The sequence below is a fragment of the Phytophthora infestans genome, genomic scaffold (assembly GCF_000142945.1).
Source record: "Phytophthora infestans T30-4 supercont1.29 genomic scaffold, whole genome shotgun sequence".
NCBI classification, from domain to species: Eukaryota; Oomycota; class Peronosporomycetes; order Peronosporales; family Peronosporaceae; genus Phytophthora; species Phytophthora infestans.
Genome location: NW_003303730.1, coordinates 1074254 through 1099451, shown reverse-complemented (window position 1 = coordinate 1099451; position 25198 = coordinate 1074254). Strand labels below are relative to the sequence as shown.

Here is a 25198-nt window from a genome sequence, read left to right as displayed (position 1 = left end):
GCGCAGCCGCGGGAAACCGGTGCCGACCCATGCGACATTCATGCGGCGACTGCATACCGATCAGTTGAATCAAGCAAGTGAGGATTTTGCTGCTGGTGACGACTTAGCAGATCTAGTTATAGAGCCTATCCCATGTCAACCCCACACACTCGAGAAGACCGAGGAAATGAACGGTGTGAAGCGTCGTCAGTGGTTGTGCAAGGTGTGCTCAGCGTACGCTGGGCCCGGCGTACGGAGCTACGAGACCAGCTACTTCTCTGCTTCGTGCTCAACGGTCAAGAAGGGGAGAGTCACCTTGTGTAACAAGGCACGCAGATTGGAGCACGGTAGCGCTCTAACATGCAATGAGGTGTGGCACCAGAGCTGGAAGAGCGGCATGGACATCCCCCCGGAGATGCAGCACAAGATCAGGTTTGTTAGGAAGCGGAGGCCCGAAGTTGAGAGCGAGGTCGACGAGGAGTAAGTGAATGAGCAGTTGTGTGAGTGCTGGCCTTCTAGTGCTGTCTTGTTGTTGCTGTACGGTGTAACGGTTTTGCAGGGAGATCGCAATTGAAAGTTTTATGGACAGGTTCTGTTCGGCACATCATTCACAATTAGCCAATCACATGCCATAATCAGGGCACGTGTCACGCGAAACGGCTATTTTCCGGCATACGTTAAGTCATATATTAGGAATTATGGATACTCCGGAATAATCTTCGGATTAGAGGGGTTAATCAATTTACTTTTAACCCCAATGAAATTGACGTATTTAGCGTAAGTCCCTCGTCGCTGGGGGTCGACGTACGCGATGCTGGCTCACGATTTTGAGCTCCGAGAGTTTATAAACTCGGACGACGAAAACCTGGTCGAGCTACTACCATCACCAGCCACTAATCGTAGACTCAAAGCGCTGCTGACGGAAATGGGCGACATCGAGTCAATTTCCAAGAAACTGCAGTCGGACGAGCTTAACCTTCTTGAACGCTCGCGATCTGCTGGATGGGCTGCTGGAGATAAAACCAAGTGTCACTAATTATTTAGGTAAGGTTTGGCTTTTATTTTTATTTTCTAAGATTCTTACGAATGCTCGACACAAATGCAATGAATGTCTCCGATTCAGTATTTTTGCTATAATTTAGTAGATTTAAAAACTAATAACCTTTGACACTGTATCCTCTCAGACCTCAAAATCCTGCATTTGAATCCTCCATGACAACGGTACCTTGAAAACTTTATTTAATCATACGCATCATTTACATTGAAGTGTATTCTTACGTAAAGTTGCAATCTAAGTCCTCTTTGCTCACCTCTACTGAGGGTGTGGCTATAATTTTGCACCCGACTGTATTTACAAGTACACTTTTTGCTGTACTTTTTTCTGGATTTTGACAAGTCCTCAAATTTCTTTATAATAAGCGCTCGTGACCAACAGCGATGGAGGAGGCGATCCAGCGCATCTGTGAGCTCTACGAAATATGTGTTCGTGACAGCGAAGAGCGGCGCCGAGAAAACGTACTTTTCAAATCGTCTGAAAGGCTATAGAGTATTGGAGCTCGACAAAGCGGTGATGCATGTTGGGCAAGCGTTTGGGTTTAAGTATCCAGCAATGTTTGAGGTTTACAAGAATACTCTTCCTGCTCCTGTTATGGACGCATTTGTGATGCACATTCACTCTTTCTTCCGGCAGCACCCAAGTAGCCCAATTGTAATCGAAGGGGCGATTGCAGAAGCAGAACTGGTGAAGAGGATCTTCTCGGGTCCGTACGCTAAGTTCGTGTCGGTGTATTTGTACCCAATCGATGTGGCCGCGTACACGGCGCGGATGATGAAGCGCTTTAAGCATGAGAAGGAGAAGGGCCTCCGCGATCTTTCGATTTGGCCAAAAGTGACCCCGCAACTTGAAGAAGCTGCGTACGACTCGGATGAGCTCAAGTAGTTCATGCTAAGAATGGCTCGTGAGTCTATCGTCGAGTCGGTGCAGCGCTACGAATACTTAAGAAAGAATGGTCTAGACATGGTTCGAGAGGAGGTGTAAGGGGGAATCCTTTAAAACGCGGAATACTAGATATCAACGTATTGTTTCCGCGTATCTCGCTCGCAATTATCTTGCTCAATATTCAGTCTCGCTCAAGCTTTTTCTTTCGCGAAGCTGACGTAATGTCACAGTCAGACTTCAGCCTTCGTTTGTTGCAGCAGCAAAGAATAACATACATTTTGTACATGTATTGTGCTGTACAAAGCTTTTGTCAGGGTGTGGTGACGGAATCGGTAAAAACCGATCTATGAAAAATAAGGGGTATATTAATAATCAGGGGCTAATGGTACAACATTTTGATGGTTGACCAGTAAATATAAAAAAATATTACCGTTTATTTTCTTAAGAGACAAGACAATTGTGAAAGTGACGGCAACGTTGGTGTGGTGTGTTGGCACTGCTCAGTGCATTAATCTAACGTCACAGCTTGCAGCTTTATAAGACGCACGATGCGGACGAGTTTATCGGCAGAGAAGAAGAACAATACTTCGATTTCGATCATTGCGACCCGCTACCGGTGTACTGCCGTGTTGACATTTTCGCTGGAATCTATTTTTTTATCATGTGCCATCGGGAGCCCTGGTCATAGGCATCAAAAGTGCTTCCAGGAAGATTATGGATTGCTAGAGGAACTCGCGACCCGTTTCAAACCAATACAAGCGTGCTCCAGCTGAGTTTACATCGTCGAGTACGTTTACGAAGTCGCTAATAAAACTTAACAGACGACTAAGAAATGAGGACTCTGAAATACAAAACGTTTTTATCTGGTATTCACATGTCAAAACGAATGCCGCTTAAGACCATCAAGATAAACCTACAGCAGCGATCAAGCCCTTGCGCTTCTACTTATCTCTTAAGGTGGCTCACGTACTTGAACGTGAGGTAGATGGCCACTTGCAGCACGACCCAGATCACCAGCAGTCCCGCCATAAAATTGTACTTGCTCTCAGGACGGAAGTCGTACGTTTTCTCGATGTAGGCGGACACCGTCATGTCCGTCGACGCGTTGCCCATCGTCACCGTTATGATGTCTTGGTTAGTGCCGAACTGCACGCCCACAAGTGCTGCAAGTGAGTAGCTCGACGGCATCAGGTACGTGAACCACTTGTAACCGGCCTTCATCGACGGACGCGGCAGCAGGTAGCCCGAGAACAGATTGAACAGACACGACAGCGCACCGACAGCCACGTTCGCCACCTTCTCGTTGGGCATCAGAGCAGACATCCACTGACCCACGTACGTACACGCCGACGTGTAGAGGTAGAAGACGAACATGAAGAAGATGAAGTCGCCTCCGTTGTCGCTCCAGCCCACGAGCCAGTACTCGATCGTCACGAACAGCACGATCACGATGATCAGGTAGGGAACCTCGGCGAACCACAGCGATAGACTGTAGGGCAGTGGACCGTAGTAGTTCGACATGCGTTCACGGTAGAACACGGCGCGCTCGGCACACGTGACTTCCAGCACCGTCATGAGGTTAATGACTCCGATAAAGTCCATACTGTTGTAGATGAGACCAATGTGCGAGTTGATCTTCTTCACGCTGCCCGCAGACAGCTGGTAGAACGTGGTGCCGAAGATGACAGCGAACAACGGGAACAGGAACATGCGCATGAAATTGTACTGCGGGTTGCGCCAGTACGTGAGCTGCTGCTTCTTAGCCAAGTGACCCAGCTGGTTCCAGAAGCCCGTCGCGATCGGTGTGTAATTGAGCGTCGAGTGGCATATAAAGTCTTCCGACACCTCGGCCAACTCAAGAGTGCGTTCACGGTTCGACTTGTACAGCTCGCTGTTCTTGTACTCGATCGAGTAGTCCTTGACGTCACGGCCGATACCCGCGCCAATCACTTCAAGCATGTACGTGGCCGGGTTGTACTGCGGTCGGATTTCCTGCGTTCCGGGGATCGACTCGAAGTACTCGAGCATCTTCACCGAGTCCACGCCAAGGTCGCCGAAGTACGCCGTGAAACCTCCCTTCTGAAGTAGAAGTAGTCCATCGAACAGCTCGAAGATCGAGATGCTAGGCTGGTGGATCGTGCACAGCACCGTACGGCCCGTGCGGGCGATCGACTGCACGCCTCGCATCACGATGAGAGCCGAACGAGCATCCAGACCACTCGTGGGTTCGTCCAGGAACAGGATGCTCGGGTTGGCCACCACCTCCACACCGATCGTCACACGCTTCTTCTGCTCCACAGACAAGCGACCCACCATCTCGCCAGCGATAGGCGACAGCTCCAGCAGCTCCAGCGTCTCGCTCACAAGGTTCATCCGCTCCTTCTCCGTGAACGTGGGAGGCAATCGTAGGTTGGCGGAGAAAACCAGCGCCTCGTAGATCGTCGCGGCCTCCGAGTGAATGTCCATCTGCTCGCAGTACGCCGTGATGCGACTGAAGTTGGCCGGGTTCTTGGCCTCGCCGTTCACGATGATGTCACCAACAATGCGTCCGCCCGTTTTGCGGCCGGCGATCACGTCCATCAGCGTCGTCTTGCCGGCACCCGTTGCACCCATAAGAGCCACAATGCGACCGGGCTCGAAGTGTGCCGTAATGCCACGCAGTAGCTGCTTCTCTTCGCCCGACGGCAGCGTCACGAAGTACTCCAAGTCCTTGATGCACAAGTTCGACGGCGTGAACGGCAGACCGGCGCCACGGGCCTTTGCCTGCACGACGTCCCCGGACCCGGGCGTGCGCACTTCCACGTACACGTTGTCTTCCTCCGGAGCGTTGTCCGTCATGGACTTCACACTAACACCCTTGTACTTTTCGTAGCAGATGAAGTGCAGCGCCAGCCCGTTCAACGTCGTGAAGAACAGGTAGTAGGCCACCAGAATGCCAATGCCAAACCAGACGTACTCTGTTCCTTCCGAGATCGAGAAGCTGTCCAGGAACTTGGTGCTCTGTGCGGGCGTGTACCGGTCGCTGGAGAACTCGGACAGCATATTACTGCGCAGCGCCCACGCCAGCGGGTTGAACCAGTACATCCAGATCCAGTAGTTCGGGATCAGGTCGGCCAGAATAATGTTACCAGAGAACAACAGGAAGAAGCTCACGGAGATACCCGCCAGCGCCTGACCCACCGTGATACTAGGCGACAGAGAGCTCAGCATCGTCATGTACGCGCCGATGGCGTGCTGAAAGCACACGAGCACCAGGAAGAAGATGATGTACTTCTCGAACGTCCGGGTCAGTCCACTCATGAAGTAGAAGAACGTGCCCAGGATGAACGACACCGACAGGTTCACCGGAATCTGCACCACCGTCTCCGCAATAGCGTACGACGTCGTGCGAAAGAAGTTGCGTGGCCGTTGCTTGTAGAAGACGCCGCGCAACTGGAACGAGATGGTGATCTGCTGCCACGCTTGACGCTGGAACAGCGCGATACTGAAGAAGATCATACGCAGGTAGTACGTCGAGCTCACGTTGTAGTAGATCATACCGAGCACAAGACCCACGATCAGGGCTTCAAACAGCTTTCCCCAGAGCAGCGGCGGGTCTCGCAGCCAAATGAGCTTCTGACGGCTCAGCAGCAACATGGTACTTGGGACGAACGCCAGCCCGAACTCCGATTTCTGCTTCGAGCGCGCCAGGTTGGCCACGCTCTTGGCCTTCTGGAAGTCTTCCGGGTTCTCAAACTGGTGCTCGTTGAAGCCCTTGCTGATTGCCTGGTGCGTCTTCATGTAGATGCTCGACTGGCAAAACAGGTTGTTGAAGTCCTCGGACGTCACGGCCAAGTCCTTCCGCTCCACTTTACCGTTCGAGTAGCTGTCTCCGCGACCCGACGTCACCTCGATCAAGAAGTCGGCCGGGTCCACACGTGGAGGACAGCTGAAGCCGCGCTCGTCGAAGTAGTCGAGGATCTCGGTGCGAGGTCCGTGGTACACCATGTGACCTTCGTTGACCATCAAGATATCGTCGAACTGCTCCACCACCTCAGGCGTCGGTTGCAGTAGTGCCACAATGACCGAACCGCCAAGCGTCTTGCACCACGTGCGAAGCGCCTTGATGATGTCGAACGTCGCTGCACTGTCCAGACCCGTGGAGATCTCGTCACACAGGAACAGACTCTGGCCACCGACCAGCACCTCCCCCACCGTGACTCGCTTGCGTTCACCACCACTCACACCTCGCAGCAGCGCATTACCCACCACGGTGTCGGCACAGTTCTCCAGACCCAGGATCTGCAAGAACAGCTCGGTGCGAAGAGCGGCGATGTCGCGCATCTCCTCCGGTTGGTCTTCCGGACGCCCGTTCACGCACATGTCTGCGAACTTGAACGTCTCGCGCACCGTGAGTGTCGGGATGTGGTTGTCCGTCTGGTCAACCAGACCCACCAGCTTGATCAGGTCAATGTCTTCACCTTTTAAACCTGAGTACAGGATCTCCCCTCCGATCTCCGTCTGCTTGTTGTCTTGCAGCTTGCCGGCCAATGCCTTCAGAAACGTCGACTTGCCGGCACCAGGGTTGGCCAGAATCAGCGTCATAGAGCCCGGTTTGATGATGCCGCTCATCGGATGCAGCGCGTGCTTGGTGGTCATGGGCACCTTCTGCCACGGTGTGAAGATGGAGCTCAGGTGCGAGCCAACCGTGCCGTAGGCACCAGCCTCCGCCGGCACCTGCACCGAGAACGACAGGTTCTCAAAGCGCACCTCGGGCGTCGGTAGCTGCAGGTTGATCTTGCGTGACAAATGGTTGTACTTCTTGTAGAAACGCTCGAGACCGCCGTTGAGCATCGTCTCGAGGTTGTCGGCTCGCAGCGTGCTGTATCGACTCGTCATCGTGTCACCTCCGCGGTGCGAGTACGGGTCCTGTAGACTGCGGAAGTTGAGCGATCGGTACACGCCGGGCACCTCTTCGCCAGCATCGTTGGCCTCGGGCTGCAACAAGCTCATCTTGGACTCCGTCGAAAAGGTAGGAAACAGCTAGAGGTGTCGCGGCTCGTGTGTCGTTCGGCTGGATAGTCAACCGAACGGAGTCCTCGGCTGGCCGAGGGAAATTTAAGAGTGAGGACTGAAGAGCTCCGTGCGCAAAGCATCCATGGGGAGGTTGGTCACTTGCCAGGAAGAGAACGTGTCTTCTGGGAGAGGAGAAGGGAAAGGACCTTATGGAGGACGATATGTGTGGATGATTGGTAATGCCACGCCGATCTTATCGTAGATACTGGTTCAAAATATCGGTAGAGTAAAATAGGTCTAACCGTCTGGGTTGTGCGGGCGAAAATCGTATGCCGCATGGGAAGCGAGCTTAGTCAAACCTAGCGCTTGAAACTCGTTATCGCCACGATCACACATTCTGCTGGTGGTCGTAGTTCTCAATGAATTTTGGTTTATTTGTTTGTTTTTTTTGAACGATCCATCATTTTGCAGGGGGGGTTATTGTATTTTAAATGAAAAGGGGTTTCCGAAGCAACCACTAGTGAGCTCGCGTGCACTTATTGCAGACGCGGCTTTCCTATGCATCCTCTACATGCCGCCATTAGAATTGCAGCCCACTTCCGAGCAGCCGTAGAGCAGCGGCGTCGCATTCGACGTTTAGACCATGGTTTAACGGAGGAACTTGGTTAGAACTTGAAGGTAAAAAACTAAAGCGTGCTTGACAAGTTCTTCAGGAGACACGACTGCTTAAAATTTGTGTCGGTTTACATGAATACCCGTTTAGCTGCACCGAGTTACTTTTAACCGCCCAGATTACGGTAAATTGGTGCGTACATGTATCAGCAAAAACAAAATGTACATGTATAAGGAGGGTAGTCAAAACAGCGCGATATTGCTGTCCTTAAAAGGACATAAACAATTGGAATTTGACGATCTTGCATCTCATTTCGTCCGCTTTTTAAGGACAAAATCTGTTGGGTTTATAAAATACGTATGGTGCGAGCTAAGACGTCATCGCTGTAAAAACAAACTGGTATTTTATTCCACCTCCAAGTCACACCCACCCAGTCTTCCTAAAAAATGTGGGTATTTTAGAACTCTGAATTACCACCAGCTAATCTACCCGCTCATAGGTGAGGGAAAACTATGGACAGAAAGCTATCTTCGGACACTCTAAAACGTAAATTTCCTACGAAGTACCATGAGCTGATGGTCCAAAACACAAAATGCCTTTTGGGTAGCACATTGCCCTATTTCTAAATTTTGGATACCCCCAGCTCGCTCCATAGTTTTTTTTCGGTGCATACCACTCCGTGCCACTTCACTTGTCCCCTTCAATTTTTCCGCCTCTGATTTAAACTTTTTTTTAAGTTAGAGATAATGTGCAGGGAATTTATAGGCGAACAACGATTACATGTATTTTTGGCCGCTGTGAAACCAGATTATTGCCAGCTTTCTACTATTGTGCCTTTCTGCCAAAACGCCCTCAGTTTTATGGTCCTACGTAGGAGAATGGCCCTTACGGAAGATCTCGGGTGCTTCCGACTAAGATATAGCCTAACCCTTTGACGAAAAAAAAAGATGATGCCAATCAAAGACATATTTGACCAGATTTGACATAATTTTATTAAAATATTAGTATGCATTCTGGGCAACTGGTTTGCATGCGCCTGATTAGCCCGTCAGCTAACAGGTGGTGTGGGTTCAATTCCCATGTCTGTAGGGAGCTCGATGCTTGAGGTAAGTGTCGTGTGCAAGTCCTTCGTCGGATCGGAGACATAACCAAGTGTTTGGGTCGGCACGCCACATCCCTTCGGGGATGAGTTTCATATAGATCAGTCGGGATAGGATTTCCGAAAATAATTGCACCACCTGGAGGTTCTGTCCAATCGGCGTTCGGCGGATGGCAGATGGGATAATTCCCTGGGCATAAACGTTCTTGATTGGCTTAATCCCTACTTTATTGCAAATATACAGATCTTGGGTTTAATACACATTTTAAGATAGATTTACAAACCCGAAACAGATTGTGTCCACATCTTATGACATTTGGCAAAATTCCATCCCGTTTTGACATGATCTCCTAAATTTGTCGAGCTCTACCGTGAGTATTCTCCCACGCCCTGGCATCCTTTGGCTTAAAGGCTCACTTTTAGTTTTACAATGTTGCTGCCACTACCAGCAATTCTCACCAGCCGCCTTACCATCAAGAACGGCGATTCTCTTACTTCGTGCCGAAACAAGACCGAGCCCATCGACTTCTCCTTTCAGATTGACCGTGGCTTTAGGCTATTCAAGGCTCAAGTAGCAGCCGAATTCATTCGTCGTCTGCCAAACGATTGGCAGGATGACTTCAGCGTCTATCTCAAGCCCACCAAGCACGCCCCACAACGTGAATTTCTCGAGTTGGACGAGGAATATTTCTCCAGTCGCGTCGCCAGATCTTGGGAATTAGCTCGCCTTCGTCTACACGGTCAGTCCGATTTTGTTTTAATGATTTTTGTTTTTGTTCCAAGACCACCAGAACCAAGAGCCAACACTATTCGTAGAGCAACCGAGAATCGAATCCAGGAGCAAGTTCCCCGTGTAGCAGCTATGCTAGCTGATCACAATATTTCGAGTGGGCCAGCCTCACAGCTGTACATGGCAACAATGCAAGCTCGACTTTCAGCTGACGCTCCACTGCAAGTTCCTGATAACACAACATTTCGACAACTTCGGAACATTGATCAGCTTTCGCAGGAAATGGAGACGAACCAAGATACAACTCAAGCAGCCGCTGACATGAATTTCAGAATGCTCAGGATCAAAATTCAAGGTGCGGTGATTCAAGTGCAAGTTCATGTTGGAGATCTCCAGGAAATTCTCGGGTAACCGGCCTACAGCCTTCGTAAGGGTAAATGGCCGGTAAATACTGGCCATTCAGCCCTTAATTTGTTAAAAGGTACCCTTTAGACCAAATCGGAGCCCTTACGTAGGACCTCCACAATCAAGTATTATTGGGTCATAGTCGGCAAAATCAAACAGTGTTATTGGTCAAATATCATTTTATTTAGTGGCCTGGCTTCTTCAGTTCGTCCTCAAATCCCACCTTTAGCCCTACCCACCCTTGCTTAGGACCAGCCTTTAAAGGTCAGATTGGCCAAAACTTTGGAAAGGCACAATACTTTCTTATTAATAGGCCAATCAGGGTCTCTGTTCAAAAATATTGACACATTCCGAGGCGCATTTGCATTAGAGGACAAGTGAAGTGGAACGGAATGGTATAATAGTACTGGCGTAGGCTTCTGATCAAGTAAAAATCAGTTATTGGCTATATTGAAATACAAAATATGACACACATTGGGGGTCTTTAGTAGAACCTGAAATCTAGAATTTTCCGTGACATTTTCCAGGTTTCAGGGAGAATCGCATTCAGCATACCATTTTCCCCCTGAAACCTGCAAAAATATGTTCCAAGATAACCCCATTTAATGACATTGTTTCAGGTGCACGTTTGGGTCCCTGAAACTTAAAACTTGTAAGATTGAGTGTTCATCACGTCAAATCCCCCCCCCCTTGAAAGTTATGGACAGCGGAGCGGGGCAAGCATGCGATCCCGAAAGCGAAACCACTCCTGACCAACCTGCCCTGATTGAAGATCGTAAGCGTAGCTAGACGGAAGAGACAACCTTGGCGCTCGAGTGTGTTTGGCGCGAGGTGGATAAGAGCGGCCGTGGGAGGAGCGAAAAGACGGCATGTATCATAAACGTATTTTTACAACGTTTAAAAACGCAGTATCATCTACTCAGCGCTCGAAAAAGGCGATAGAGAATAAGCTTCAGGCTTTAAAATAAATGTACCGTTTTATCTGTGATTTCGATTCAAGCAGAATTTAAGGCAGCACGGGTGAACCAGGATGGTTTGACCTGTCGAAGGAGGGCAAGAAGGAGCCAAGGTAAAGCGCTTTTTTTGACACTTTTTAGCGTTTCAATATGCTTATGTATTTGCTTCCATTGTTTCTGGTATGAAGAGCATATCATCGAACTAAGAGTCCAACCATTAGCCAGACCGTTTTTTGATAAGCCAGACAGCTTCTTATCAAACCAAGCGACACGGTCGCTTTAACCTCAACCTATTCGACCACTGCACCGCGGTTCGCTGAAAATGATGCGGTCGCTGCCAATACAAACACTATGTTTCCTGAAACAAACGACGATAGCGCTGCCGAAAGTGACCCTTATAATACAGGGAGAAAAAACAACAAACGAAAACGGAACGGCAAGTACTACCAGCTGCGCGAAATACTTTCGGAGCAATCAAGTGCCACACTCTCATATATCAAGGAGCGCTAAGAAGAAGAGCTGAGAGAGCATCACCGCCAACACTCAGAGCATATGTCGCTCTTAAGGGAATTTCTTGTAGTTTTCCAGTCTTCAGCGCAATCGAGTAGCAAATAAACGCCTTTTTATACAAATTCCGATAGCCATCACTGTTTGAACTGCCTGATCCTCCATTTCTGTTTCTGGTTGGGGGTACCTTGTTTGGTACTGCCTTAGAGCCTGTTGTCTCTCTTCAGTGTCAATATCGTAGATGTCGTTTTGGTCTAGTAAGAAGTTTTGAATGATGCACAGTGCGTACACTACTTCTTTTCAGGAGCGAGTCCAATACTCAGCTGAAATTCACGCAGCAGAATCCTCTATCTGCACTTTAGCTGGCCAAACGAGCATTCTACTCGATAGCGTGGCAAAGCCGCTTGTTAAGCTCAATTTCGTAGTTTCCGACAACTCGAAAGTCGTCACGAGAAAATTCGTATTTTGATATCCAGAATCTCTAAGCAAGTAATACGGCACCGCTGCAAACACTTTCTTCTCCGGTGAGTATAGCGACCGTATGTGATGCAGCAGAGACCGCCGGAAAGGACTGTCCCAATGCACTATTCCGAAATACGCGGCTGTCTCCGACCCTACCGGTCCACTTACAGTCGAGGTCGAGGAAACGTCCCCTCCAGTCTACCACTGCTTGCAGCACCACGCTGTATTATCCCCTGCTTGTATTATCCCTTGCTGTTTTTAAACAAGTCGCCTTCATCCGTCGGGCGGGACACCGGTATGTGTGAGACATCAATGCAGCTATCTATTTGCGGGATGCCACATTGCTTCGCAAACTGAGATGCGCAGTGCCAAAGCCGGAAAATGCTATTAATAACTCAATCTCCTTGCATACTATATGAGTCACTTCCTGCACGATAGCGGAGACAGTTGCCGGTCCAATACCAAATCGATCGGCCGTGACATCTAATGTAGTGCCTTGTGCACAGAGAAACAGGAAACAGATTGCCCTTGGAGCTGCTCTCGCTGAGATAAAATGTGGGCACACAATTTTGAGCAAGCGCCGATAAGCTAGCACATTCCATACGAAACATTTCCCGCATCGATTCATCGAAAGATATTCGCGACAAGAAGCATTTCTTACCAGTGAGAGTTTCTTTCTTTTGCAAGCATTTTGCGATCGTTAGGCTCAGCAAACGTAGCACTTATTTGCATTTTAGCCTTGTGTGTAGCTTGTAATAAATTCATCGATTTGCTACATGAGGTGAGAATCCTTCCAAAAGCATTAGTATCGCTAGGTCCTTAGCTAGCATGGCCAAATTGCTGTAAAAAAGAACATATACAGCAATTGATAAGCAGTCAGTAATGGTACCCGTTGCTAAGCACTGCTCTGTAGACGTTCGTACCGTTGATGACTACAATGAGGTAGTAAGCCCACCTGGAAGACGCTTGAGCCTGAGACATAGCACGATCGCAGGTATACGGCAAGCTTGGACGGGGCTTAATCCTAGTAGACTGCCTATGGCGCTGAGGGCTTGTGGGCAGAGTGGAGGCAGCCCGTTATGGTCCGCGGGCTTCTTCGTCTTCTCCGACGTTGTGATCTTCACAGCACCAACGCGAGCTTAGGTGTTCCCAACGCTGTGATGGTCGGCACGTATACTGAGAGGGAGGCGTAGGTAGGGGCAGGAGCTGGGTCTTTTGGCGGAGTGACTTGGAACTTCTATTCCAGGTTTCAGATTCGTGTCTTTAAATTTAAGCCAATAATTGATTCTGTATTTAATGCTCAGCTTAAATTATGGTTTTAAAATATTCAAGCTGTTTAAATAATAATGGAGAAGAACACTAAACAATCAAAACGTGGGCAACAAATTGTAGCCTTTTTGAAGCCCTGGTGCCAAGTGCTGCAGCACCGATCAGCTACGTGTGCCCCCCCCCTCCCTTGATAATGAAATATGGGGCTTTCAACGTCGCCGACTGGAAGTCTATTTGCCAACCTCACCCAATCATTTTGGGAAGAGCCAGAGCCTCTTTATTCCTATAACCAGGATTTTTAAAGTTGTTTCCTGAAAGTACGCGAAGCTTTGGCCTTACCTGCAGCTGTGGCTCATGTGGACCAAGCGGGCTGGAGATACCTGCTAGCAGAACATTGCGACATGGATCTCGGAGCGGAGGGACAAGAGGCGTTTGAAGTGCACCCCCGGCCGACTTTGTGCTCTATTTCCTTCAAGATATCCTGAATCTCTCAAAAATGATATTGTAAATTTTGTGGCGTCCACCAACGGGAACTTGCCAGTTCCGCGTTTTTAAAGGCGCTCAAGCGGATCGCATCGTTGGACAAGCACTTGGCGTCGATCAAGCCTGGAGTCGACATTAAAATTCTAGTTCGAGTGCATTTTTCAATGACGCATCCGGCCTCCTACGAGTCTTTGTGTGAAGATTTCGAGCCCCTAAAGCAGATCCACTGCGCTGAAAAACGCGTGCAACAAGAGTGGCAGAAATACGAACGAAGTCGCAAGAGACGTCGAGCCTTGTAATCTACGGTGCACGTTTGTACTGGAACCCATGATCGCAAGTTTCAATGACACCAAGATCACGCCCGACCTGGCCGAGACTATGCAGACTTTAGTGCAGTGGTTTGCAACTGTCTCGCTCTGGTTCATAAATCGTGGGCTGGAAGAGAACGAGTATACGTCGCGGAAGGCGATTGGCCAGTTGATGTCCTCCATCTTTGGCGACACCATGAACAGTAGCGGCTGCTGCTGTTTGGCTTCAGTCGAGGTGCTGTCAATGCCAGAGATGCGACGATAAAGGCGGGCGCTCGGCTCTTTTACGAGCTTAACAAGCGAGGCCAGCTACCAAGAGGAGCCCAGCATTTGACCTTCGAGACCCCGATGACCTCAGCTCGCATCTTCGGTGACGACGGCAGTAGCGAGTGGGTAAACGTTCTTGTTCCAGGCCACGGTCGATGCTACGTACAACGCACAGAGTTGGAGCTGCAGGATACGTCTGCCGTCTCTGCCGGTGGCGTGACGGACCTCAAGTGTCGACTTTATACAAGACGAGTCGATCTCGGATGGTTTATCGAGATTTCTGGCGGCAATTGGCTAGAATATCGGACTTTGGTGACGGTAAAAAGCTCATTTCAATGCTAGTAGTAACTTACCAATCTTTTCTTAGACGATTTTGTGCTATGCCACTCCGTAGCTCCAAGTTATTTAACAGACTTTAACGTCCGCAGCCAACACAAGATTGTAAAATCAAACAGGAATCTACTTCAAAAGCAAAGTTCATGCACACAGCCGCTATCATTCGCAGCTACTCATCAATCCTACGTTGCGTCAGCGCAGCAACGTTTGGCTTCAACGTCGCCGCTTATCTCTTGAGGTGGCTCACGTACTTGAACGTGAGGTAGATGGCCACCTGCAGCACAGCCCAGATGACCAGCAGTCCCGCCATGAAATTGTACTTGCGGTTCGGTCGGAAGTCGTACGTGTCCTCAATGAACTGCGCCACCGTCATGTCCGTCGTGACACCGCCCTCCGTGACGGAGATAACGTCCTGCACCTCACCGAACTGAGCGCCCACCAGCGCCGCAAGCGAGTAGCTCGACGGCATCAGGTAAGTGAACCACTTGTAGCCAGCCTTCATGGCCGGACGCGGCAGCAGGTAGCCCGAGAATAAGTTGAACAGACACGACAGCGCGCCGACAGCCACATTCGCCACCTTCTCGTTGGGCATCAGAGCAGACATCCACTGACCCACGTAGGTACAAGCCGACGTGTAGAGGTAGAAAATGAACATGAAGAAGATGAAGTCGCCTCCGTTGTCGCTCCAGCCCACCAGCCAGTACTCGATCGTCACGAACAGCACGATCACGATGATCAGGTACGGCACCTCAGCGAACCACAGCGACAGACTGTAGGGCAGTGGACCGTAGTAGTTCGACATCCGTTCGCGGTAGAACACGGCGCGCTCGGCACACGTGACTTCCAGCACCGTCATGAGGTTGATGACACCGATGAAATCCATACTGTTGTAGATGAGACCGATGTGCGAGTTGATGCGCTTGACGCTGTCCGCCTCAAGCTGGTAGAAGGTCGTACCGAAGATGACACCGAAGAGAGGGAAGAGGAACATGCGCATGAAGTTGTACTGCGGGTTGCGCCAGTACGTGAGCTGCTGCTTAACGGCGAGCTCCTTCAACTGGTTCAAGAAGCCCGTGGCAATAGGCGTGTAGTTCAGAGTCGAGTGGCACACAAAGTCGCTGGAAACTTCAGCCAACAGGAGCGTGCGCTCGCGGTTCGACTTGTACAGCTCGCTGTTCTTGTACTCGATCGAGTAGTCCTTCACGTCACGGCCGATACCCGCGCCAATCACTTCAAGCATGTACGTGGCCGGGTTGTACTGCGGACGGATCTCCATCGTGCCAGGGATCGACGCGAAGTACTCGAGCATCTTGACAGAGTCCACACCAAGGTCACCAAAGTACGCAGTGAAGCCACCGCGCTGGAGCAGCAGCAGACCGTCGAACAGCTCAAAGATCGAGATACTAGGCTGGTGGATGGTACACAGCACGGTACGACCCGTACGGGCGATCGACTGCACACCGCGCATGACGATCAGAGCCGAACGCGCGTCCAGACCACTGGTGGGCTCGTCCAGGAACAAGATACTGGGGTTGGCCACCACCTCGACACCGATGGTCACACGCTTCTTCTGCTCCACCGACAGGCCACCGACCATAGCGCCAGAGATCGAGGTAAGCTCCAACAGGTCCAGCGTCTCGTGCACCAGGTTCATACGCTGCTCCTTCGTGAAGTTCGGGGGCAGACGCAGATTGGCCGAGAACACCAGCGCCTCCAAGATCGTCGCAGCTTCAGAGTGGATGTCCATCTGCTCGCAGTACGCCGTGATACGACTGAAGTTGGCGGGGTCCTTGGCCTCGCCGTTCACAATAATGTCGCCGACAATGCGTCCGCCCGTCTTACGACCGGCAATCACGTCCATCAGCGTCGTCTTACCGGCACCCGTCGCGCCCATAAGAGCAACCATGCGACCCGGCTCGAAGTGGGCCGTGATTCCGCGCAGAAGCTGCTTCTCCTCACCCGAAGGCAACGTCACAAAGTACTCCAAGTCCTTGATGCACAGGTTCGAGGGCGTGAACGGCAGACCGCCGCTGTTGCCACCTTTGTTCGCTCCATCGGCCGCATGAGGCGTGGCCACCTCGACGTACACGTTGTCGTCGTCCTGGGCCTTGTCCGTCAAGGGCTTGACACTCACACCCTTGTACTTCTCGTACCGGATGTAGTGCAGCGCCATACCGTTGAGCGTCGTGAACAAAAAGTAGTACGCGATGAGGACGACGATACCGAACCAGATGTACTCGGTGCCTTCCGAGATGGAGAAGCTGTCGAGCAGAGTGGCGCTCTCCACAGGCGTGTAGCGGTCGCTCGAGAACTCCGACAGCATGTTGGAGCGCAGCGCCCACGACACGGGAGAGAACCAGTACATCCAGATCCAGTAGTCCGGGATGAGGTCGGCCAGGATGATGTTACCAGAGAACAGCAGGAAGAAGCTGACCGAGATGGAAGCCAGCGCCTGACCCACCGTGATACTCGGCGACAGAGAGCTCAGCATCGTCATGTAGGCGCTGATGGCGTGTTGGAAGGCCACGAGCACAATGAAGAAGATAATGTACTTCTCGAACGTCCGGGTCAGTCCACTCATGAAGTAGAAGAACGTGCCCAGGATGAACGAGACCACCAGGTTCACTGGAATCTGCACCACACTCTCGGCAATAGCATACGACGTTGTGCGGAAAAAGTTACGCGGTCGCTGCTTGTAGAAGACCTTACGAAGCTGGAACGAGATGGTGATCTGCTGCCACGCTTGACGCTGGAACAGCGCGATACTGAAGAAGATCATACGGAGGTAGTACGTCGAGCTCACGTTGTAGTAGATCATACCGAGCACGAGACCCACGATGATAGCTTCAATGACCTTACCCCACAGTAGCGGGGGGTCACGCAGCCAGATGAGCTTCTGACGGTTCAGTAGCAACATGGTGCTGGGCAAGAAGGCCAATCCGAACTCGGATTTCTCCTTGGAACGGGCCAAGTTGGCCACACTCTTGGCCTTCTTGAAGTCTTCCGGACTCTCGAACTGGTGCTCGTTGAAGCCCTTGCTGATGGCCTCGTGGGTTTTACGGTAGATGCTCGACTGGCAAAAGTGGTTGTTAAAGTCCTCGGACGTCACGGCCAAGTCCTTGTTCGGGACGTTGCCGTTCGAGTAGCCGTGGCCACGGCCCGACGTCACCTCAATGAGGAAATCGGCAGGGTCCACACGAGGCGGACACGTGAAGCCCAGACCCTGGAAGTAGTCCAGGATCTCGGTACGGGGTCCGTGGTACACCATGTGGCCTTCGTTGACCATCAAGATATCGTCGAACTGCTCCACGACCTCAGGCGTCGGCTGCAGCAGCGCCACGATGACAGAGCCACCGAGCGTCTTGCACCATGTGCGAAGAGCCTTGATGATGTCGAAGGTGGCGGCACTGTCCAGACCCGTGGAGATCTCGTCACACAGGAACAGACTCTGGCCACCGACCAGCACTTCGCCGACAGTCACACGCTTACGCTCACCACCACTCACACCACGAAGCAGAGCATCACCGACCACCGTGTCGGCACAGTTCTCCAGACCCAGGATCTGCAAGAACAGCTCCGTACGGAGAGCGGCAATGTCGCGCATCTCCTCCGGTTGGTCCTCGGGACGGCCGTTCACGCACATGTCGGCGAACTTAAACGTCTCACGGACAGTCAGCGTCGGGATGTGGTTGTCCGTCTGGTCCACGAGACCGACCAGCTTGACCAGGTCAATCTCGTCGCCACGCAGGCCGGAGTACAGGATCTCTCCGCCGATCTCCGTCTGCTTGTTGTCCTGGAGCTTACCGGCGAGTGCCTTCAGGAACGTCGACTTACCGGCACCAGGGTTGGCCAGGATAAGTGTCATGGAACCCGGTTTGATGATGCCGCTCATCGGGTGTAGCGCGTGCTTGGTGGTCATGGGAATCTTCTCCCAGGGCGTGAAGATAGAGGCCAAGTGCGTTCCCACAGTACCGTGGGCGCCAACCTCCGCCGGCACCTGCACCGAGAACGACAAGTTCTCAAAGCGCACTTCTGGTGTCGGGAGCTGTAGGTTGACCTTACGCGACAAGTGGTCGTACTTCTTGTAGAAGCGCTCAAGACCGCCGTTAAGCATCGTCTCGAGGTCGTCGGCACGCAGCGTACTGTAGCGGCTGGCCATCGTGTCGCGGTTGTGCGAGTACGGGTCCTGCAGGCTGCGGAAGTTAAGCGAGCGGTAGACTTGCGGCACCTCCTCGCCATTGTCATAGGCCTCTGGCTGCAGAAGACTGGCCGTAGCCTTGTTTTTCTTGTCCTCCGTGGCCATGGCGGACGTCGTCTTGGTCTGGACTGGGGCTCTTCGATTCGGATGGGGGCGAAGGCTGGCTTAGCGTCCACCGAGGCAAATTGAAGAGTGAGACGTTGGGTGGCGTCGGCAGCGAAGCGGACACCCCCCCAAGGCTGGCGAAGAAGCTGCGGCTCTCGGGACAGGTACAGTACCAGCTGTGATTGATTGGGCTGGTACATGTACAGTACGTGGACAACAAGGGTAGGGTAGGAAAAAAAAGCGATTCAACGACGTTAACAGCCGTTACGTTCGACTTGAATCGTAGTACATCTGACAAAGTAGTACATGTTTTAAATATTTAAAAAAATATTAAAATTATTAATTTGTTGGGTGATAGTCACGTATTTTTAAGCTTACGTAAATAAAACTAAAATGATATAATTGTGATCACGTGAAAAGGCTCGTGCAAGCAATTCTTAGTTTTTACTAAAATATTGGTTTTGAAGTGCTGTACAGTCGTGCACCTCCAATTCGGCACCGGTATCAGTCGATACCCTGCCAGATTTGATGATTACGCAAATCGGATGCGCAATTACCTTTGCCCATCACCACCCTAGCAATTAACCTCAACGGTTTTCCCCTCCTCGCCGAGGGATGACACGCCATATCGATCTGATTTTAAATTTTGGATCGGACGTCTTTATACAAACACACACTTAGATTTTTACCGCCAAGACAATGGGACATCGCCCTTCCTCTACATGTCCCACAGAAGCAGTCTTTGTGCGAGAAGCCACAAGTCAAATCCTGCTCCGAACTTGCTCGTTGGGCAACGGAGCGCTTTAAGACCCCCCAAGCAGTAAAGCGCACTACCGTCCAGAGTATTTTTAAGCGGTCCGCGACAGTTGCCGCCTTGCCGGACGCTTATCGCGACCGGAAGTGCTGTTGCGCGTCCGCGATTCGCGCGTCTGACGCCAAGATTATGCAGAAGATTTTCGTAAATTTTGTACTGAATTAACAAAAAGGATATCAGTGCACTGGATTTGCGATTGTTTTTTGTCTTACGTTGTGCATTTATGCCCTGGCACTGCTGATATGGTCCGCCCTGCCGAATTGGAGGTGCACGACTGTACTAGATATAAAAAAACGGTAGTACTTATTGTATTTTACAATACGAATCATTAGATTGCGAGGTACCGGTACCGGTACATGTACTTTTGTACAGTATCAAGTGCGCAACCGGGCCATTCCAGGTTGCCCCGGCTCTACGTGTAAATGAGTGGACAAGAGATAAGCGGCATTTGAAACGGCTTCAAAACGGTTTTGAAAGGTCGCGTATCTAAAAAGACTGCCTCGAGCACCGAGCTGAAAGAAGTCTTAAAGACAGTGCCCAAATGTAGACAGTGTGTTCACACTGCGGCATTTACAATAATCAGCATCACTCGACAAAAGCATGTACCGGTACCCTTAACATGTATTTTAAAAAAGAGCACCGCGCTCGAGGACTGGATTTGAGATGTAAGGTTCATCTTCACCGGCGTTCTTGGAGCGTACCAGCTGGAAGCACGGGCAGAAAAAATGCGGTGGGGCCGGGACGGAACTTCCGGTGCCGTAAAATGTACATGTACCGGTACACAGTACTGTACATTTCGTTCATTTTGTATTTGTTGCAGTGTCTTCAACTTCATTTATCAGCAAATCAAAGCGAAACTGGTCGCTCAGTTGGGCAAGGGTTTACCCAAACACGGATCTCCTTCGCAGACGTAAAGAAGTGCTGATCGCTGTGGGGGAAGAAGATGAGAAAACTACATATACTTTTAAAAGCTTTGCTTCGTTCAGTCACTGAGTCAGTGCCTGTCGCGGTAGAGACCTCATGCTTGTCACAATGTCGAGCGGGCGCGGTCCGTTTGCCCAAAATGATATCTTTTAGTACTATTTTGGGTGACGGGAAAGCATCTGCTTGGATTGGGCACTTCACATGCGAAATTTTGGGCTTTTCCGCTTACTGGCTCGATTTAGGAGATTCGAATATGGTTTGTCTGCGCAGGCTCTTGCACAAGTTAAATCGCCAGCCAGCGCACATAGGCGGCGTTTATCACTGTGAGTTTCTCTGTGATAGTGAAACACGGTGTAATGCCCAGCATGTCGGCGCTCTACGATCCGCAGACTGTTTCCCACCGACCATAGCGTTCGGACAGGTGGCTCCGTAAAGCTCTTCAAAGCTACGGCACTGTAAACAGTGTGCTTCAAACTTCAGTCGCACGTCTGAAGTTGCTGGCGCAAGCAAATGATGCTGGTATCCGTGGCAAACATAACATTCTCCGCTTTCTACGCTTGGAATTAGTTGAAGTGTCTGCTGCGCCAGAGTCTGATCCTACTTGGGCGCTCGTCACCTTGCAATGCAAGGTGTGCAAGGCTTGTATCATGTCCAGTGTACATGTACAGTGTACATGTACAGCAAATGTACCTTTTCGGCTTGGATGCGGTACTCTCTTGCGACACAAGCGCCAACAACTCCTCGATAGTCGATCCCGACAGTCTGGACGTAGCGCGCCTCAATTGCACGTTGGTTGTTCCAACAAGTTGCTGTTGGGAATCCCACAAACAACTTGTAGGTGACTTAAGAGGTATTGATAACAATGACCAGGAGAGACCTACACATTGTACGCGCACTGGCGCCATGACTTGCAGACTGCAAGGTGCAGTATGGAATAAGAAGGCCTTGTTGATCGAACGACATGTTGCGTGCACACGATGATCGGCGCTGGACGCTGCGCGAAGAGCCGGGAATGACGAAGCCGAACGCGCAGGTTCGCGCTTTGAAGTGTTGAAGATGATCCCAGCCCACCGGCAACCGGTTATGCTTGCTCTGCAACTTTTTAGCCTGCAGGCAAGGTGCCAAGAGTCTTGGCCCAAGCCAGAACGAGCTCGTCAGCCGCGATTAATCCCAGCCGAATCAGCGATAGCGTGAAGAGCGCAAATTGCGCGGGGCAAATCGCATGTAGGATCGGATCAGGGTGGCAGCAAGTCGGAGCGCCGCCGACGAAAGATGACGGTTCAGATTCAGATTAAAGCTGAAGGACGTGGGGCCCATCGCGCTCACAAGATGTATATTTTAATCAAGTCTACCTAAAGCGCACGCTTAATCTGTGCTCAAGTGCGCTTAAAAAAGCCAAAACTAGATCTTCTTGTTTGTGTGGCAAAATTGCGATAGAATGCGTCACTCTTCATCTCATCGGCTAATTATAGCATGATCGTAATAGTATGTCAAACAGTTTGATCTCAAGCAGGAGCCACAGCACATGAAAAGCACGTGTAACGTTAGCTCTTGAGTTTTCACTGTTCAGAAATAGAGCTCCGTGACACCGGAGCGATATGGAAGCCGATTTCTGTCAAAGCTATAGGCGGACACTCAGTTGCTTACAAAACAGGAGCAAAGCTTAAAAACCATGAGTACGGGGGGTGGTAATAAGAATCGTCAGACCCGCGCCATGCCGAATTGATTCTTCCTTGACTCGACCACGTTACCCCCTCATCCATCAAGTTGATTATTGCGATTATGTTTTACCAATTATTTATACCGTTAGGAAAGCTTTTTCTGCATTGGATACCAATTATATATTCTCGCTTCTGCTACTCCAGCAATAATTTATTGTCGAATCATCCAACAACCTATTTCCAGTGTGAGAAGTTCAATAATCTATCTAGATGCCAAAACTAATACTTTATTTTAAATTTTGAGCAAAACAGGCAATAATCGGTATCCCTGCCACAACATCTACGAGGTCTAGCTATCGCGGGCAAAATGAAAAGGGGCTGCAACCAAAATCGCCGACGAAGTGTCCGAAGTCTACCGCTTGCTCAGCTTTCACAATCAACAATACCCGTACTCGTTTAACAATGTCTTTCCACTACAGTCCTCTGCGTGTCGGCGACCTCGTGACGATCCTTAACGGCAGCTCTCATTGCAGGTGCCAGTCAAGGTCGAGCTCAAGGCACCGATAACAGTCACTAAAGCTTAGTTTTCACGCCATTTCAAAAGGCTCCCATTATCACCAAACTCGATGGGCGGCATCATTAATCCAGGCTCTTCGTTCGATTATACGTCAACCCTGACGCCAAGGTGGTATTGACAAGATACAAGACAGCTTCTGAGCATCTTGTTCTTTGATGAACTGGCAAGTGGGCTGGACGAGCATTTAGCTCTGATTGGAATACGTCGAGTATTAATACAGCTCATTGTCCGTACGGATCCAACGTTGTGTGTAATCCGATCGGGGAAAATTATCACACTATTTACTCATCCGCCAAACTGGCATGTCTCAAGGGAGCGCATCCTCGTCGTGGGAATCGTGCGAGGTACGTGCCTGGGATGATACCAAGTGCAAGGACGGATGACAGCCGAAGTAAGGAGCCACATTAGCGGTGAAGAAGGTGAGTCTTCACTACAAAGAAGACGGGTGTCACCTCCACAATAGCCCTCAGTACAACAGGAAGGGGTGTCATGCTTAGGAACGCGTCGGACTTCGACGCGCTCCGACTTACTTGATCGGATTCACTTTCGGGGTTGCGGGGTAAGGGTAACTACTTTTGACAAGCTTCTTCTACATTTTACAACCTCCACCACGCGCGAGGCCTCGGTCGTCGGTCTCACTACAGAAATCTTCGACTTCCTTCTTCCCTTCTTTCTATCGGTCGTGGGGCTAATGCGGTCCGGTGTGGAACGTGTTACTGACGGCGTTCCAAGATAATAAATGTTCAGGGACGATACCCTAGCATCTTTGTCCCTTGACAGTTTCGTGTATAAGCAGGGTGTTCTAAGTGCAGGGGGGGGAGGAAGGATTGGTGAATGTTTGGGTAGACGTCGATGCAGAGTGTCATTGGATCCAGAAGCGCGATACATTGGATACCTGGGCAGGTATTGCTGAGAACAACAAAATCCGTGAACAGCGCAGTAGAAGCTTTCCAGAACGGCTCCGATCACGCGGTGTGACTGGAGCTTGGCTAGATTTGCTTGAATTTGTGCGACTAGCTGGGCGTGCGCTATCGCTTAGAGTGCTGTGGTCATGAAGGCATTGTGAGAGCTGTGAGCTTGGAAAATCGCTTTGGAACTGTGTCGAGTCACGTTGACGTTCCGGGGAACGCATTGACTGGGAACGTATCCTTGATTAATAGAGGAACGAATAAAGAGGTGAGGCGTAGGAGCACTGGAATGGAGATAAACAGTGGATACTACGCTGATATAGATAGAAGAAAGCATGGGGGCAACGAATACTATGATTCAAAAGGATTGCTGGGATTACGGAATGCACTCTGGCATTCCAAGGGACGTCGGTGTGGGCTATTGGGCTGACGGAACGCACTAGAGTATCAGCGTATCAAGCGACGTCAACGCGGGCTTACGTAGCGCACATGGGCGCTCCAAGCAGCATCAGCGTGGACTATCGGGGCTATGAAACGCACTATCGCGTTCCAAGGGATGCCAGCGCGGGTTATTGTGTCAACGGAGCCCACTCGGATGTTAGTGTTCCAAGTGACACCGGCGCAGGTTACGGGGGTTACAAAACGAGCTGCGACGTTCCAGGCGGTGTAGAATATCGCTTTAGAGAAAAAGGCGTTCCAGGATACAGAACGTGAGGAAGTATGCGCCCATTATTGAGTACACAAGCGGATATGGAGGTCAGCGTACAACGACTCGTATAGTGGAATCAATGGGACGACGTATCTTCAGACTATGACAGCGCAAGGAAGAATGTTGAGTCCTCTTCGAGCTGTTCGGAAAGAGGAGATCGTTATAGCTCCTTCAGGAGCGACGAATCAAGGCGGTGGGACGTGTCGTAATGGAACGACGGAGCAAGAAGACGGAACGAGCCGTGTTGCTGTCTCTGGAGCGACGTCTAGCAAAGGTGGAGCGTGGCGTGTGGTTCCTTTTGAAGCAACGTCGTCAAGCGAAGGTGGATCTCGTTGTGTGGTTTCTGCTGTAACGACGGGCGAGAAGTTGAATGAGTATTGTGGCTCCACTTCTGGAACTATAGATCGAGAGGGCGGAGCTCGTCGTGTCGCTCAAGTAGTCCATCTCGGTTGGAAAAAAGGGTCGTACCCAAAATGAAGTTGAGACCAGAAATATTGCCCAAAACGGAGACACGATCTTGACACTTCAACATGACCGCTACAAACACGTTTTCACGCGCGAAGTTGGTTTTTCTCATGAAGGTACCCGACAGGTACGCTGGTCGTTATGCGCGCTGACGTGCAACATGCACTGCGAAAGCCCCCTCTGGTTGCATTGGTTTGTGCAGGATGTGGCCCTTCGCGGATCCCGAGCTCGGAGTGGTGACAATGTGCGGGATCTGCGGGTACTCGCTCATGCACTTGTATTACGTAGTGGGGTAGTACGGCGACGGAGTGTAGACTTTCGGGGTGACGTCAACCTGCAATGCATTGAACACCTTGGTGTTGCTCTCGGCCCACGCCGATTTGATTTGACTGTGGCTGCTGCTGCAGCGACGCCGAGGTGGCTGACGCTCACGCCAAAGCCACGAGCTACTGCGGCGCAGTGGCCAAGTGCCACACGCACTTATCGTGT

The 25198-nt window shown here is 50.7% G+C and overlaps 3 protein-coding genes across 3 annotated transcripts; 1 reads left to right on the top strand and 2 right to left on the bottom strand.

Moving 5' to 3' along the window:
- Nucleotides 1–2863: 2863 nt before the first annotated feature.
- PITG_13576 (ATP-binding Cassette (ABC) Superfamily) lies at nt 2864–6910 on the bottom strand (the record flags this gene model as incomplete). Its single annotated transcript, XM_002899733.1, has 1 exon — nt 2864–6910. One exon carries the CDS (start codon nt 6908–6910, stop codon nt 2864–2866), a length of 4047 nt encoding a protein of 1348 aa, XP_002899779.1.
- Nucleotides 6911–14574: 7664 nt separating this feature from the next.
- Nucleotides 14575–18651, bottom strand: PITG_13575 (ATP-binding Cassette (ABC) Superfamily; the record flags this gene model as incomplete). The annotated part of the gene is made up of 1 exon (XM_002899732.1): nt 14575–18651. One exon carries the CDS (start codon nt 18649–18651, stop codon nt 14575–14577), a length of 4077 nt encoding a protein of 1358 aa, XP_002899778.1.
- A 5774-nt stretch (nt 18652–24425) lies between these two features.
- PITG_13574 (uncharacterized protein) lies at nt 24426–25198 on the top strand (the record flags this gene model as incomplete). The annotated part of the gene is made up of 1 exon (XM_002899731.1): nt 24426–25198. One exon carries the CDS (start codon nt 24453–24455, stop codon nt 24594–24596), a length of 144 nt encoding a protein of 47 aa, XP_002899777.1.